The 18,617-nt window shown below is 44.6% G+C and overlaps 1 protein-coding gene across 1 annotated transcript in view; it reads right to left on the bottom strand.

Annotated features, from left to right (window-relative positions):
• Positions 1-18,360, bottom strand: part of FNIP2 (folliculin interacting protein 2) — a 457,199-nt gene extending 438,839 nt beyond the window's left edge. The window contains exon 1 of the mRNA XM_069631342.1: positions 18,032-18,360. Within this exon, the coding sequence (XP_069487443.1) occupies positions 18,032-18,135 (104 nt within the window). The 5' untranslated portion in view covers positions 18,136-18,360. The remainder of the gene's footprint in view (positions 1-18,031) is intronic.
• Between the last annotated feature and the right edge of the window lie 257 nt (positions 18,361-18,617).

The following is an 18,617-nucleotide window of genomic DNA, read 5'->3' as shown; positions in this document are numbered from 1 at the left end:
GAAGAAGGGAAAAGGGAGTTGGAAAATTATCTACCGTTGTGCTGCCCACACCCACCCCCCGCCTTCAAAAACCCTCAAAATTCTGTAAGGGGAAACAAAAAAAAAAAAAAAAAAAAAAGAAGGTCTTAACACCTTTACACCTGTGTTTTGCACATTTGTTTACGCTCTGGGGACACGAAATCTGAGCCCTTCGGTGTTATTAACTATTCACCGTCTAAACTGTTTCATGTAGACTGTGACCCCATTGTAGGTCTAGTACCTCCTGGGGGTGGAGATTACAATGGTTAAGGTCTATATTTCAGACTGAAATCAGACCTTCCTTTCAGGGTACACACTACCATGGTGTCCGAATTCACATTTAACATGTCAAGACGAGAGTTTTTTTCTAGTTAATTTAGTCATCATGAAGAAAAATCAATATGAGGAAAATCTATTTGACTGCACAGTAGTACCAGAAAGCTACATTAAATTGCCTAATAACCCTACCGCTGAGCTTTTAAAAAAAAAATAAATAAAAATTAAAAAAGAAACAAACATTCTTGGCATCACACAAAAAAAAAAAAGCCTTGTTCACCGTGATATTACTACCCAAAAATCTGAGTATCTTAACATGGACAATCCACATAAACCCATCATCTTCTACCTACGGTTCATAAATGTACTCACAAACCTTCAGATAAATATAATCGGGCTGTGCTTCCATACTGGAACCGTTAAGCAAGTGTATTGATATCCTCATAAAAACCATTGTGCCAAAAGACACCACTCGCACTATACAACTGATTGGGGTGGGGGGCTTTTTCCTCCCCTTAAAACTCTTGTTGGTAACCCCATATGAAGATACCACAGGAAGACACGTTAACATGCATTAATAATGCTTTACTTAAGGAGAATTGGGGAAAAAGTCACAATTAATTTAATCATGGGACCAATGAACATACCCTAAAAAACGTCTCAATTTAAGGATCAAAGTTACGTGGAAATAAAAGGCACATCTATGGGGACTGTGTTTTTGCACCAGTTTGGAATTATTTACACAGCAATTTGGAGGAGAAAAAAACATGTAAACATTTGTACAATAAAACAAACCCCAGTCTAGCAAACATTGATTTATGGAAAGGATGCATAGATGGTGGAATTGTCGTATGGAAAGGAAAAAGTTACACTCTTCTTCAGTTTCACAATTATCTTAAATTCTAGGAATCCACACATCAATTTTACTTTACATACATTTTCTGGATCTAAACATCGATCATAATGAAGGAACCCTTGCTTTTACCTTATTTAGGAATCCAACTGACCGAAAATCTATATTGGATTATTCAAGTGCTCATCCTAAGGCCCAAAAGGACAATGTTTCATATGGGCAAAGAAACTGTAGTTCCATTATTGAGTTTAAGAAAAATGCTGCTGATATTAACAATCGGCTTAGTTACAGAGGTTATCCCAAGCAACGAGTGACTTCCTCACATAAGAGATCAAAATATACACCACAAGAGTACTTATTAAAACAGACAACAATGGGTGATCTGGAAAATTCTAACCTGGCCCTTGTAACTGAGTGACTGGCTATGGGTGCCTCAGGTGAGAGTTCCCATAATAGTTTTTAAACACACTGAGCTCTGAGTATTTGGAAGGAGGGTAGGCACACGAGACGGCTCACCTCTGTGCCTTTGCCGTTCAATTGCATATGGGCTCCACCAGTGCTCCAGAGAAGTCCAATTCCCAATGTGAGCATTTTATAAGCACCTAGTTATTCAACCACATTAAAGAATTAAGATTCTTACAATCAGACCGTTAAAATAGTTTCTTCCGGTGCTACTACACGCACTACGGGTCCAAACCCATCCATGGAGCTGTGATGGTGAAAGCAGGGGTGTAAGATTCTATATGTCTTTTTCCTATTTTTTGTTGGGAGTATTTTTACTCCCCATTTTAATTTTAATGGGGAGTATTTTTAGGGAGTAAAAGTGGCCGAGCTCCACTGAGAGATCAGATCCTTGTACCGTTGAGATTTCAAGCATGGTATGAAACAAGACAGGACAACGGGGGTGGGGAACTTGTCCCCAGAGCTGCTATGAACATCTACAAATTGGCACCCTGACAACAATTTAAAGGGTTCACTTTCTCAATTGAAATGGGGAGATTGTCTCAGAAGAAGTCAGGCTTCTTCAGAGGTAGTCTTAAAACAAAAGAAGAGAACCCTGGTTTCTTCTAGCTAATATCTACAGGGGATTGTTACTGGCTGAACGCATTGATGACACTAAGGCTAGAGTGCATGGAGAAAGGACGTAGGCATAGAAATTTCAAATAGAAAGTGGTCAAGGATGTGCTGCATGGTGTCCTACTTCACCATCTCACTACAATACAGATGGTAGGTAATCAAAGTATTGCACCCACCTCCCCCTACCACTCCACCTCCCCAGAGTAAGCCAGTGAAAATGTACACAGGAGTGAACTCCGATTGCTGGAAGTGTGGGCAGAGAGAGGGGGATTTTTGTGGTGGGACTGTGGACGAATGCAGGCATTTTGGCAAGAGGGATTGTCCTGCATAAGGGAGCTGGATGGGATCCAAAGAGCTTCAACGCCCCTGTTGTTACTACTGAGATTAAGCAGTGATGAGGATGATGAACAAGACCTGAACCACATGTCTCATACCCTATTGGTAATGGTCAGGAGCCACTACCAATAGGGTGTGAGACATGTGCATTGGGAAAGGGCTAGGGTGCCAACGAAAAGGGGGATGGCTGCACAGGGTGCGTGAAATTTACATTCTGGAGTACCTCGCCCATTTGCTTGTCGAATCCAGACAAAAGAAAATTGAAGAAATGTGGCTTCCCTTCTTGGAAAAGTAACTGAGATACATTTGGTGGTTTGTTCTGTGTGTCGCTCTGTTGGTCCTATCTGGCAGTAAATTAGGGTGGGGGGGGTAGAGAGTGAGCAAGTGGGTTATAAGAGAGGTGTCGGGCAGGCTACCAGGGAATGGTATGTACAGTTGATTGTCATTTTTTCAACAGTGTAACCTTTTCCATGTGCCTCCCTGAAAAATTCAATAAAATTCTATTTTGGGAGGGGGTATAGAAAGAAATACAAACAATTGCATTGTCTGTGTTTCTACCGCCCCCACCCAATTAAAAACAGGCTATTTGCAAACACTGGCCTCTTATAATTCTGAGCATCCCACATCTGGAATGGCCCCTTTTTTTATCTTTTTGTGCAAAAGAAAAAATCTAAGGGCATCTTGTGCATTCGAAATATGTTACTGATGTAATACTCAAATACAAACTTAATGGAATGCACCCAAACTAATTTGACATCATCGATGTGGCAATTGCAAAGTCTACTAATTTACTTAAATGACCTTGAGTTTTGAAAATGACAGCAAACAATGAGAACTTATACATTTCTCCAATAATCACACCAAATATTGATATATTGAATTTAATGCCTGTGTGTCCCAAAATATGTAGGTACAACTTCTAGAATGGTCAGCACTAGAATTGCAGAACACCGCTCCAGAGTACATAACAAAAACTCTATGAACTCCCCTCGTTGAACATTACCTTGAAAAATGACATATCTGTTCATGTGAACTAGTGGGTATTAGACACGGATGTTCCAAACATTGCTGATAACCTAGATGAAAGAAGCTTGGCATGCAACGAACAAAAGATGTATCAACAAACGGAAGACATACAATGAGGGTATGAACACCATCATGATATGGTTGACATCAATCGCGTCCCCATAAAGTGTTAAAACTTTAACCATAACTAGTTTGGAATAACACATGAGCCTTTATAAGGCAAACAACGTTTGTTGTAGAACTACCACAGCTTTTCCTTTGATATCTATTGCATGACAAGGCACCTAAAAACCAAGTACATCCAGTTTTTGATGTTCGTTTTTTTTCCCCCAGCTACACATAAAAATGAGGAGGTGACCTAATCATGTTCTAACAAACAGCTTGGTGCTGGTCACACCCGTTTCAATGCTTCAGGTGCTGAACCTTTAACGTGAATTCGATCTCTACCAGTAAAAACTATAGTTTCGAGGGGACGTGGCCTGGAGCTGCTTTGATCGGCATGTCTGCCTAAGAGCTCCCGCCTGGCCCAATACGCCATTCAATATAAATGCTGCTTCCAGAGACCGAGTCCGGAATTGAAGCTTCAGATAAGGGAATCCCTTCTGCAGCTGCCGCTCGAGTGGGTCCCGGCTGCGACACATTCTGACCTAATGCGGTCCCTCACCAGATCCGGGACCCACTCGGCGGTAAAATGGACAACGCATCTCCACGGCCCGGAGGCCTTCCAGGAGGGGGAGGTGCTGGCATAACATTGATGCCAAAAAGCTGCCGAGTTTGATGAGGCAACTCCAGCTTGTTCGCTGCTCTCTCTATTTGATTTAAATCAATGCTAATCCATAGAAAGCCCTACCATCCATAACTACGGAGCTCCTCCCCGGCACCCTCCGAAGCAGAGCACCGCGGCTGTCACGGAGGATCCCGGGCTCGGGGCTACCCCCTGCCGACAGGGCCCCCCTCACCGTCACCCGGCCGGCTCGGAAGTCCTCTGCTCAGCAGGAAAAACACAACGCTGGCAAAATTAGCCTGCTTCGCGCACCCCCACGCCAGCTCTACCCGAGCCTAACCCACCACAAGCAGCAACTAAAGCCGATCTTCAAGAACTATTATCAGCCCTGACCAAGGAAATTCAAAAAAGCGCCGAAGAAGTTACTAAGAAAATCAACTCCCCTGTATAAAAGGATGGGGGAAGTAGAGCACCGAACCACCGAAATAAAATCAGAGGTCTGCAACCAAAGATTCGAGATTGAACATAAGGACAGAATAGCCACCCTCGAGACGAGATGCAATATCCTGGAAGCAAAGCAGGAGGACTTAGAAAACCGATCATGAAGGAACAACATCAGGGTTTGAGGAATCCCATCCTCCATCCAAGAGGCAGACCTGAAATCCTACATATCGGAACTTTTTAGATTCATAATGACCTTACAGGACAGCTCTCCCCTGGAGTTAGACAGGGTACACAGACAATCCCAAGGAAAACATCCACTCCCCCCCCCCCCGATGTGCTGGCGAAGGTCCACTTTTTCCAAATAAAAGAGGACATAATGCGGGAAGCAAGGCAGATGCGGCAGATCACCTTCCAGGGATCTACAATCTCACTGTACCAGGACCTGGCTAACTCAACTCTCCAAAAACGGAAGACTATGCGACCATTGACAGTTTGGCTGCGCGAAAGGAAAATCCCATACCACTGGGAGTTCCCTACTTCAGGGAGATTTATATGGGAGGGATCACAGAGACAAATACAATCAATCAATGAAAGAAGCGGAGAAACTCACGGGCCAGACGAGAGCGGAAGGGGAGTCCGAATCCGAAGAAACAATTCCGGGAGGAGTATGGTCAAAGACCAGCAGACGGCGCAGACTCCGGGGTCCCCCGAAGAAAGACAGCGACATGGGTTGAACACCCTGCAATTGACCCCAAGGATCTCTGACCCTCACTTCTCAAAAACAACGATCATTGAAAACCAACGACGTAACAATCTATGAGAAGAAAAGTCACGTTCCAGTACTCGAACAGGTGCGCGAGCAGCGATAGAGCTTTGCCAATGTTCATCTCGGCGGCCCAGTTGGCCAACAACAATCGTATTGGGGCCACCAGTTTCCCAGTGGCAGTAGGATGATGTTCCTCCTACCAGTTCAAAGTTGGGGCATGGGGGTGGGGAACAAAAAGGGCGAATTCTAAGTTGGGGACTTTATTCATCTCCAGTTATGTCCTTTCGCACAGCACCACAACCTGAAATAACAACAAGAAAAATACCACCTCAAACGCAGATCAGTGGAACACCGACTGAGTCAACTATCCGGAGACATTGTGTTACTTCAAGAAACTCACCTATTACAAGAAGACGAACACCGTATAAGATTCAAGAGATTTAAAAAAAAGCTTATGTCGCCACATCAGGGGAGAAGAAAAGAGGAGTAGCGACATTACTGAGTGACAAAGTCCTGCTGTCTAAGACCACAATAAGGAGAGATCCAAAGGGACGCCATCTCCTATTCAAAGGCTTCTTCGAAGAGCTTCTCATCACAATCGTTACAATCTACAGTCCCAAAGCATCCCAACGCAGCTTCATCTCGGCCCTTCTCCCAACCATCTTAGCCTTCCGCGAAGGCCACCTAATCATCAGCAGGGATTTCAATTCCATGCCAAACCCGCATCTGGACAAAACACCCCCTCCCCCACAAATGCAGACTTCATACAGGCCCTCTCCCTAGCTAAATTGTTCAGAGAAACAGAGACAGATGTCTGGAGACTATTCACGAGATTATACGTACTACTCCAATGTCCATAAGGGTTATTCAACAATAGACTTTATTCTAATCTCCGGTCCGATGTTCCCTTGCGTTAATGCCGAAATTCATACCGGCATGATCTCTGATCACGCTCCAGTCTCCGTGAACCTAGCCATATCAGGCCAAAGAAACTCTATCCAGAGGTATTGGAAAATAAACGACTCCCTACTGCTAGACATAAGCATCAGAGCAGAAGTGGAGGACACAATAATCAACTACTTCAAAGAGAACACCATGGAGTCCGCTCCCATCAACATCATCTGGGACGCAATGAAGGCGGTAGTCAGAGGCTCGCTAATCGGGGCGGAAGCGGAACAGAGAAGGATATGAAATATTGCAACAACTAAGCTGGAAAAAGAGGTGTTCCAATTAGAAACTCAGCTAAAAGCGAGCTACACCAGAAAAATAGAAAGAGCTCTGAGGAGGGCGAAAATAGCTCTAGAAATGTCCTGTGCCGACCGAACGGCCAAATCACTAGCATATACAAAACAGTTCTATTACAACAAAGGGAACAAAGCAAATAAAAACACAGCCGAAACAACATTCTTAAGCTACGAAGGGAAGATGGAAAGCTGCTCCATTCCGAGACGGATAAAATCAATGAACTGGTGAAGTATCACAAGTCAATAATGTCCGGAGATCACACGGCTCTAGACAAGCTACCGGAATACCTGAAGACCATGTCCCCCCAAAGTTCAACCCAGCTTGAATTCCTGGAAGCCCCTATCAATACTGAAGAAATGATCGAATCTATCAATACCCTCAAATCCACGGCCCCCGGTCCAGACGGCCTATCCGCAAACTTTTACAAAAAAATTCGCCAGAATCCTAGTTCCTCAGCTGGCCGCCCTATTTAATTCCTTCCCATCTGCAAGATCAGTCACGAAATCAATGGCCGAATCGATCACAGTCCCGCTACATAAACCCGGGAAGTATCCCGAATTGCCTGACTCTTACCGCCCGATATCACTCCTGAACAATGGACGGCAAGATCTTCGCCAAAGTACTAGCCAGAAGACTGGGGCTGCTCCTCCCGTTCCTAATTGACCATGATCAAAACTGGATTTATCCCGGGAAGAGGGACTCATGATAACATAAGACGAACAATACATTTAATTGAAAGCGCCACAAAATGAAGATAGGGATGTCCGTGATCTCATTAGACACCCACAAAGCCTTCGACCTGGTAGACTAGGGATACATCCAAGCGGTTCTCGAACACTTCGGCTTTGGCCCCAACTTTACCACATGGGTCATGGCTAATTACCAAGTCCCCACAACACAACTACAAATCAATGGCACCAGGTCAGGACAAATACACATATCTAGGGGCACCAGACAGGGCTGCCCACTATCACCCCTAGTCTTCGCCCCGCCTATGGAACCCTTTGCCGCCAGAATTAGACAAAATGGGAGTATAAAGGGGATAACGGTGGGAGACCAAGAATACAAAATCGCGCTATACGCAGACGATGTATTAATCACTGCCTCAAACCTAGCAACATCCCTGGGTGCGCTATGGGAGGAAATCAGGGAGTTCGGGGCCCTATCAGGATTCAAGGTGAACCTGTCCAAATCCTCAGCACAAGCCATCAACCTCTCCACGCAATAGAGATTCCCTAACCCCTCTGTCACCAATCCCATGGGCCAAGGGTGCAATCGAATATCTTGGGGTCCAAATCACCAAGGACCCAACAATTGTATTCACACAACATCCCGCAACTAATCCGCAACCTGCAGAACGACCTTAAAAGGTGGAAGCAGCAGGAAATCTCCTGGTTCGGGTGAATTACTGACGTCAAAATGAACCTGATCCCCAGATGGCTATACCACTGCGCAGCACTACCAATACAGATCCCGTGTCCAGCCATAAAAGCTCTACAAAAGAAAATACTAGAATGTTTGGGGGGACTGTTGTGATGACTTACGGAGAGTATGAAGAGAAGGAAGTCTTTAATGCTTTTCTTATGATGCTTCAAACCTGTATGATGTCATGGAATGTTGATGACAGCATTTCTTGTACAGTGTTCTAATGTTTGTCAGTTGGAGAAAGAGCTGAAGGAGAGGAGCCTCTTAATGTAGGGGGTCTTCTCTTATTATAACCTAAATAAAACCATTGTACTACTTACCTGTCTGCGCCAGCCTCTTCATAACAATGGCGACAAGGATGGGATAAGGAGGCCACTGCAGACTGGTGAAAGGAGACCCCCCAGCAACCAGCCGTACCAGCTCTGCCCTACCTGGCAGAAACGTGGGCCCGCTAGTGGATGTCCGCATTGCTCCGGAGGTCTGCTCCGCCCGTGATCGGCGTTGAGTGACCTGGAAGAGGAGCGACCTGAAGTGCCCCAGGTAGCAGGTCCCGTTGCAGAGAAGTGGCGGCCCCGCCTCAGAAGAAAGGAAAAAGCCGCGGGCCTCTCCGCATCCTTCCCCTGCGTTGAGCGGCCCGCCAAAGTGAACGACGGGCACCGGCGCAGTGTCTCTACGTTTGTGGGATGTTTTCCGGGAAGAGCGACGGATGCCGTCGTGGGAGAAAGCTCAGGAAAGACTACCCCACCCCCCCCCCTCAGCGCTGAGCAGCTGATCAAGCACCATCGGCTCAGGGAAGGTTGCTCCGCTTGTCCCCAGCGTCGAGCGGCTGTTGTGTCCCTGCAACTATTATCAAGTAAGTGCTGCTTTTCCCATTGACACCCGCCGCGGATCCCGGCACGGCCCATTACACCGCAGCCGTTCTCGCTAGAGCAGGGAGGAAGACAGTCTCAGCTACCGTATTCCTGCTAATAGACGATAGGGTGCATCCGCACAGGAGGGTGAAACGAAAGTACCTTAATATATTTAATAGAGGCTCAAGTAAATTAAACGGCAGCACCGCACTTCTTACATCGCTACAGTATTTCCCTAGAGAAAGTGAATGAGAAGTGGGGAAATCACGCAGCTGAAGTCGCATTTTAGTAAGTGACATTAAGAAAACTGTGGGGCAGCAAAAGGGTTCCAACTTTGAGCATTTTCTGCAGGGACCCCGCAGTTGAGATCCTGCCATATGAAAGTGACTTCTACATTTCCAGTGCAAGGATTAGATTTTTTTTCCAATAAGCACACAAGGACTTAAATTAAAAGAGTAACGAGAGAAACACCGCCCTGAACAAAGAGAGTAACCTTCCTGCCTGCCCACAAAGATATGGCAGCCTTGCCTGGCATATCTGGCCCACCCATATTTATGCCCACACCAGGGGCGGCGAGAATTGCTTGGCCTCAATGCCGCAAAGGCTTTATCCACTATATGAGGGCAGCCGGGGGGGACGGCGTATTCCAGTGAAAGAAAAGTGGCACTATTACTAAACTTCCTGAATTACGAAGGGCAGAGGATTTTCGAGACTCTCCCTCAGTTGGTAGATGATGGAAGCAGAGATGACTTGAATGAGTTTGAGTCGGCTTTGATGAAGTTAGATAAACATTTTAACCCTAAAAGAAGAACAATTTTGGAGCGATACAATTTCTGCATGCGCACGGAGGCTCATGGTGAGTCTGTTGAAGGAAGTTTCGACGAGCACATCCGCGACCAATTCATGACGCATTGTCGATCAAATAAGATTCGTGAGGAACTTTGGCTGAAGGATGAGCCGAATTTGGATGAGGTATTGGACTTGGCTAAACGTGTAGAACATTCTCTGGCATGTGTTGCCAAGCTATCAAAAACTGAAGGAGGAGATTCCAAAGAAAGCAAGCCGGAGGTGTTAAATGTGGGTGAAGGGAAGAGCAAAAGGAAGGGAAGAAACAAACAGAAGGAGAGGAGTAATACATAAGAAAAGAGGAACCAAGAATCGACGCAAAGAAGTGAAAGGAGAGAAGATAAAAATGATGAGAGATTGTGCTATCGGTGTGCTAGTGCAACACATTTTGCATCTTCAATAGTGTGCCCAGGGCGGAAGGCAGTCTATAATAAGTGCAAAAGGAGAGGACACTTTGGGAGATGCTGCAAGAACTATCAGTTTGGCCAAACGGGTCAAAGAAAGGTCTTATTTGTAAATGAAGAGGAAGAGGGGAGGTCATCAGAAGATGATACTGTTCTGGCATTGCAAAATGTTATCGTAAATACAGTCAATGTTGTTAGCAGTGAGGGAAAGCCAGATGATTGTGAGCGCCCATATGCTGTCTTGACTGTGAATGGATGCAAGGTGTCAATGATGGCTGACTCAGGGTCGAAAATCACGTTAATATCCAGAAGCGCATTTGAGCTGCGAAATGAAAGGGGCAGTGTCAACACTATCAGAACCAGACATAAGTCCTGGGGGTTACAACCAAGATAAAATTGATTTGCTGGGATAGGTCTGGTGTAGGTTTGATTTTAAAAGACGCAGCTGTGATGGGAAAGTATATGTGACTAAGAAGGGTCAATCCTTGTTAGGATGGAGAGAGCAAAAGAATCTGGGAATCAGATTAGATCCCAACCACCCTGAACAGGTTTTACAAGTATTAGAAGTATCTTCAACTTATTGCAAGTATGTGAGAGAGTATGGGAAGGTGTTTGACGAGACATTGGGAAGGGTGAAGGGATTTCAACATCACATATTGAAAAGAGGCAGTATTCCCACTGTAGCGAAGCTCAGGCCCGTGCCTTTTGCTTTAAGGGACAGTGTAAAGAAAGAGTTGCAGAAGCTACTCAAGTCAGGAGTGATTGAAAGAGCTGGAAGGGGGGGGTGGATTAGGGTCGAGTGGGTTTCCCCAGTCGTGATTGTGAATAAAAGTTCAGGGGATCTAAGGTTGTGTGTTGATATGCACGAGTTGAATAAGTGTGTGTTGGTGGACAGGCACCCTCTGCCCAACATGGGTGAGTTGTTAACCATGGTGGGTGGGGGAAAGTACTTCTCAAAACTGGACATGACGTCAGCCTACCATCAGATTGAGTTGGAGGAGGCATGTAGGAAGGTTAAGGCGTTTGTGACACATGAAGGAGTGTTCCAATTTAGGAGAATGCCCTTTGGGTTAGCGTCAGCCTCCTCAGTGTTTCAGAAAATCATGGATCGCCTGTTGAAGGGAGTGAAGGGTGTTTTCTGCTTTCAGGATGATGTGTTGGTAAGTGGAGTGACATTGGAGGAGCATGACAAATGTATGTAAGGTGTTGAAGGTATTTGAGGAAAGAGGTATCACACCGAGAGAAGAGAAATGCAAATTTGCTGTGACAAAAGTGGACTATTTGGGACATGAGGTGTCAGGGGATGGTATCAGACCCAAGGAAGAGATGGTGAGTGCCATAAAGAGGATTGAGAGACCAAATGATAAGAGTGAGTTGCGCTCTTTTCTAGGAATGACGCAGTTTTATCAGAAATTTGTGGTAAATTATGCTGATAAAGTGCAAGAAATGAGAAAAATTCTGGAGGAAAGGTGTTGAATTTGTGTGGAATAGTCAGTGTGAGGCGGAATTTAATGTAATAAAAGAAGAGATAAACTTAGCCCAACCATTAGGATGTTGCGACACAAGAAAGCCATCTATCATCACAGTGGATGCTAGTGAATGTGGACTAGGGGCAGTATTATCCCAGAAACAAGATGATGGGTCTGAAGAGGTGATAGCTCATGCCTCGAGAGGTCTCAAGGGTGCGGAGATGAGATATTCTGTTCTCGAAAAGGAGGCATTGGCATGTTTCTGGGCTGTGGAACGGTTCAGAAACTTTGTGTGGGGTGTAGAGTTTGTACTTCGTACAGATCACAAACCACTTAAAGCCATATTTGAGAATAAGGGCCTTGATAAGGTTTCCCGCAGGGTGGCAGGTTGGGTCACCAGAATGCAAACACATTCAAGATGGAGGTCATTCCTGGAAAGGACAATATACTGGCAAACAATTTGTCAAGGATGAGAGTAATTGACTCTGGTGTTGTGGAAAGCGAAGAAATAGAATTAGTGTTTAACAACACTGACGGTATTGTGTCCAAACAGGAGTGGTTGGATGAGATGAAGAGCGATGAGATCATAAATAAAATAATTCCGTATGTTGTTTCTACAGCATGGCCCAATAAGGTGGAATTGGCGGAGGGCGTGAGGCCGTATTGGGAAGTGAAGGATGAATTACCGGTCATTGATAATGTATTGTTCAGATGGGGAAGAGCAGTGGTTCCAGTTGGTTTGAGGAAGAAAGTGATAGAGCTGGCACATAGTGGTCACATAGGAGTTGCCAAAACCAAGGGTGTGTTAAGAGAAGACCATTGGTGGCCGGGGTTTGACAAGGAAATAGAAAATTGTTTAGCAAATTGTCAATTTTGTGTCAAGAGTGGGAAGGGAATTGTAGCCAAGAAGCAGCCATTGGTGGATGTGGGTCTCCCATCTAGGATATGGAGTGATCTTGCCATGGATATCCTTGGTCCTGTGGAATTGGGTTATGGGCGTGGAATTGGGTTATGGGCGTGGAAGATTCATTGTTCTGGTGGTAGATCTGTTCTAGATGGGTGAATTTTAAAAATTGTGAGAAATGTCACCGGAGAAAGCATGATAAAGACATTGCAGGAGATATTTGCCAATGAAGGTCTACCGGAGAGTTTGTTGACGGACAATGGTCCCCAGTTTATAGGGGGCAATTTCACTAGCTATTTAAGGAAATGTGGAGTTGATCACAAAAGACCCTCATTGTACCATCCCGAGTCCGGAGTGGTTGAAAGGATGAATAGGTGTGTGATGGAGAGTATTCGTATGGGAGAAGAGTGCGGATTGGATAGGTTGGCCATGATACAGAATAGGATCTGGGCCCGGAGGATGGCGCCACATTCAACAACAGGTCTGTGCCCGTTTGAGCTTATGAGAGGCAGGAAGCCATATTCCATGGCGTGTCCGCCATAGCTTGGTAGGAGTAGGGCGACGGATCTGGTAGTTGATTAAGTGAGTAAGTCATTGGTGAGGAAGAAGTCTGAATGGGTTGCGCGCCAAAACCTGAAGAGAGGTAAGAAAGAACTGCACGTGGAGTGTGGAGATTGGGTCAGGATAAAGAAGGGAGTTGTCAAAAGGAAAGGAGAATCTCTTTATTCGGATCCTGTCAGAGTTGTAGTGGTCATGAAAGGGGCCGTACGTGTGGCTGGAGGACAAGTGTGGAATAAAGATAGAATTGCTACTGTTAAGTGAGGCCACATAGAAGTTTATGTGCCATAAACTGGACCTTTGTTAAGTTGGTCATTAATGTGACATCTTTGAATTGTTTTGTTGAAATTTAGATAAGTGAAGTTTAAAAAAAAGGGGGAGATGTGTTGTGATGACTTATGGAGAGTAGGAAGTCTTTAATGCTTTTCTTATGATGCTTCTTCAAACCTGTATGATGTCATGGAATGTTGATGACAGCATTTCTTGTACAGTGTTCTAATGTTTGTCAGTTGGAGAAAGAGCTGAAGGAGAGGAGCCTCTTAATATTGGGGGGGTGGGGTCTTCTCTTATTATAACCTAAATAAAACCATTATACTACTTACCTGTCTGCGCCAGCCTCTTCATAACAGGGGCCTCGAATTAACAAACTAATTATGCTAAGGGGGAAACCACAGTGGGGGCTGGGAGTGCCTGACATGGCCAGATACACCCTAGCTGCGCAACTATCACACGCATTCTCCTGGGTGCACGTAACAGACCCCCCCCCCGAAATGGAGGCAAATCGAAGAGTCCTGGTGCCCTGTCCCACTACATGATCTCCCACACCTACCAAACATAAAGCCACAGACAATTAGCGATCCCCTATCAGCCACGACTGTAACGGTCCATTGCTGGAAAGCTGCAGCTCGGAAATGGGGCATTCGGAGCGCCTTGGGACCCCTGACCCCCATCTGGAATAACCCTGAATTCTCACCGGGAAACCCCCCGCAGGACTTCCAAGCCTGGGCAGAAGGGGACCTGGGTAAAACGAGTGACTTTATAGAAAAGGGCTCACCTATCACGTTCGAGAGATGCAAAATAAAATTTGGAGGGGGAGAACGGGAAAGATTCCGCTATACCCAAATAAGGCACTGGATGTCCCACAGGATAACCCGAGAAAGATGCTCCAGAGAACTAACAGCCCTGGAGCTCTCGCTAACACCAACCAGCAGGGGCAGGACCTCGATCATCTATCGGCTCCTAGACAAATCAGACCCCGCGAAAAAAGAATGATACATGCTAGAATGGGAAAAGGAGGTAGGGTGAGAAATAGCGGGGGCATAATGGGGAAAAATATGGGACAGATGCACAAAAGCTCACAATGCATCACGAACAGGGAAGGGGGTTACAAACTTTGCTACAGATACTATATCACCGCAACTCAAATTCATAAGGCCAACCCAGATATCCCCCGATACCTGCTGGCGCGGTTGCCCAGTCCCCGGATCACTATTCCACTTGCTTTGGGCCTGTCCAAAGGCAGAGTCATACTGGAAGGAAATCTTAAAACATTTCAAAGAAATCACCGGTCTCTCCATACCCTGGGATCCGGGAATCCGGGAATCGTCCTTCTAGGCGAAACAGGAGACGGAGCATTCCTGATCTCAGGACAAATACCCCCCCTATGCAATCACCTAATTACTAGCTGCAAAAACGAACATATGGGACCCATTTATGGACTATGTGGCCAAATACCCAGCACTCACAAAGAGACCCCCCATTCACCAGATGGCTCCAATGTAGCCCACTTTACTGATAGCCGGATCTCATTCAAAGCAGGCCAAAGACAAGATCAACACCCGCTTGCGACTTGCATGGACCATCATCAATGGCTAGAAGGCCAGCAACAATCCCACCCAACCCATAAACATTCAGAGATACATTCCACCGTGAATTAACTTATAATTATTGCATTGTTGTAATGGATATATTGCTTTGAAAAAAACCAATAGAATGTTGTTATAAAAAAAACCTATAGTTTCCCCTTTAATCCTAACAAAACCAGCGGTTCATTAACTACAGAGTTTGTGATCTTTTTCTTCCCCCCCACTGGACCCAACACGTGATTACGTCACCTCCATCTCACTAACAAACAACATGTTACTGTCAACACGCTTTTCAATGCTTCCGATGCAGAACCTTTAGCACCAATTAGATCTCTACCAGTAGGTAATATGGGTTCCTTCAATCCTAACAAATTCACTGGTGAAATTAACATGGTTCTTAAATACTTAGATTTTCTTAATTGCATATTTTAATTTGAGCAACTATTTTCCAAATTGACCGTCTTTCTCTGCATAATGATGGAAACACTCACTTGGGTAACTTTCATTAACACATCCTAGAAATAATGATGCATTTAAAAACAAATAAATTGCCTATGTCCTTGGCTCTTTTCCCCCCTGGCTCTTTTCCCCCCCTTCTCCTGCCCTCTTTCACTTTCCACATTAGACACATTCAGTGAATTTGGCTCACACGACAGATTCTTATGAAATAAAAAAAATAAAAAAAAACACATTCCAAATTAATGGTAACTGAACTCCATAGGTAAGAAATACTATGCTTTCTGATCCTTCAATACCTCCCTCATTTTTATTTTCAACAGCTATATTTTTTTATTTTGTTTTAGGAAGGTTGGAACAATCTGAACCTTGCAAGGAATATGCTAAATTGTGTTTTCATTGAAGCGCTCTACAAGCTTTATGTTGAATAGACATTGTTTTGTCCCAAAGAAGGGATTTAAAATGAAAGATGTGCCAAAATGACATTTTCCAATGAAAATTTGGTTCCAGCAAATCATAAAATGTTATCCAGTTTAATCTAGCAATCAATCCTATCACCAGGTGGTAAAAATTCAATTAGAAAATTACTAGCCAGCCATAAACAGTCACTTGCTGCCTCTACATACACAACACACACCATTTTGTACTTGCCAAGAGTCACATTTCAATAGCCAATGGCAAATAGAGTGCCCTGCCATCACTTCAAACCAACAATCAATATGTTAATTTGAAAGATCTATGAAAACAATTACTACAAGTCAGCAATTCATCAATCACAATGTATTGAGCAATTGGTATTGCTTTTCGACTTGTGATAACATTTATGTACTCCTGACATTTTTCTCTTCATTCATTTGGATGACACTTTAAAAGAAATGTATGTTCAGGAAGAAACTAGCACTTCACATATTTCTTTGACTTTTCTTAAATGTTAATTCTTTATTTTCATTTTCTTGGTTAACATTACAAATCAATTTGTTGAATTACAATTGAAATCTTAGTTAAAACATCTAAACACAGAAATAACATAATATTAGAAACTATACAAACATTAATTTTCATTAACTATATACATCATAAACCATATATACAATTCAGTTTGCCCATCCCACCCCCCATCCCTTTATCCATCTAATTAGACTAATAGACATCCATGAACTTTACAAATAAGAGGTATTTCTTTTCACTACGGTAAATCACTCTCTCCATCTCGGCTAATTTTAACATTTCATCAGACCAGTCTTTCAGCAATGGGGCGAGCCTAGATTACCACCCTCAAAATATTATCTTCTTTGCAGTTGAAGCAGCCCTAAATAATCAATTTCTTTTGGCGGGTTTTAAAGCTTACCTCCATTTCGTCATCCCCTAAAATTAGGGTTCTAAAATCATAATTTATCCCCTAAAATGTCATCAAATATTTCGCACACTTTCAGCCAAAAATCATGTACTCTTACACAGTTCCATAACATGTGCTCCAGTGTTCCATTCTGATGAATACATCCCCAGCACTCATCTGAATCAGGAATTGTTTCAGAGGAGTTGAGACGCAAATTTCTCCGGCTTTAAATTCTCAGACTCAATTTTTGTTATCAGTTCCTCACCCCCCCTTGTGCTCAATCACGGTTGTGTTCTGTCTCATTGCTTTCCCCATACCACTGGAACTCTTTACTAATTCTTATTATTTATTTCGTGATTTTATTCCGATTGTGTATTATGTTAAGCGCTTTGGCATAAAGCACTATATAAATGACAAAATACAAATATTTGTAAAAAACAATTCTTTAAAAACATATTTTGCTTTTACATTGCATACATCCACAGAAAGCAATGTTGTACAAACCGAGCCTGGTTTTAATTAGAGACCCTCATTGCTGATTTACTATTATATACCCACGTCACTGGCCCATAAGTAGTGTGCAAGCCAGAGCTCCCACGCCCCTTTCCAAATTTCACCAACCTTTGACGCGCTGCATTCCAACATTACGTCATAAATCCACCGAGAACATCAAACATGGTTTACTTTTCGGTTTAGGAGGGGGTTGGGCACAATATGCCACAGTCAAGAGCATTGATTTTAAACTACTATGGCGGTGATTCAACACAGTAACATAATGTTAACACAAGTCCACACCCCTTCAGAAATTCTACACATCACATTTAACAACACTCTTCTTCAGAAATAAACTACCTTGCACAATGTTATGTTGGCACACAAACATGTTCACCATGCACATCGGTATCAATGTCATTAAACCGTTACCTGGGCCCTCTATACAACCCATCACATACAAACACGTCTGTTTATCTTGCCAATTTCAAATTCCAAGAATTTCTTTTTCTTTGGGGTGATGAGAATATAGCACCGCCAAAATTCTAAGAAACAAAAAGCACACATACAGGAAGAGCCATGCTATACCTGGCTGGATGCCCCTGAGCCTTTGCAGTAATGCGTGCCACGCAGAACACTCGATATTACATCAATTCTCACCTAGGTGCTGCCGGCTCCCCGTGGGGCCCCCGTGACGCCGCTGTCGCCGCCCCTGAAGCTCCGGCTCTCCTGCTGAAGAGCTTCTGCAGCAAAGTGGGTGCCATGGCTGCAGTTGATCATATGACAGGGGGTGCAGGCTGCTCGGGGGGCGAGTTCATGGCTACTGGGGCACAGGCAGTACCTCCATCAAGAGCACAGTCGCATGCCACAGGAAATACTGCAGCTAGAGCAGCCCTGGCGGCTCACGCTCCTTAGTCCCACGCTGACAGGACACCCAGTGTTGCCGACGTCACGTGCCGCCCCCCCCCAGTCGTAATCTTGGCTGCTGCACAGCTAACCCACGCCTCCTCCCACCGTGGAGGATCCGAAGCTGTTTTACAGACGTCACAATGGCAGGGCCTTCCTCATTGGCCCATCAGTCCGAGGCTGAGAAGATTCTCAATGGAAGGAGGGCTCTTAATGAGGGGGCGGGTACCTGACGTGGGAAGAGGACCTGCAACGTTTCCTCTAGACAGGCTGGCATTCACGCCCCTTCTTCTCGCCACGTGGTTACTGCTGAGTGCAGGGGGGATGCCCGCTCGTTCTT

Source organism: Ambystoma mexicanum, chromosome 6q, assembly GCF_040938575.1.
Source record: "Ambystoma mexicanum isolate Mex_15411 chromosome 6q, UKY_AmexF1_1, whole genome shotgun sequence".
In the NCBI taxonomy this organism is placed as follows: domain Eukaryota; kingdom Metazoa; phylum Chordata; class Amphibia; order Caudata; family Ambystomatidae; genus Ambystoma; species Ambystoma mexicanum.
This window is presented reverse-complemented; position numbering and strand designations above follow the sequence as displayed.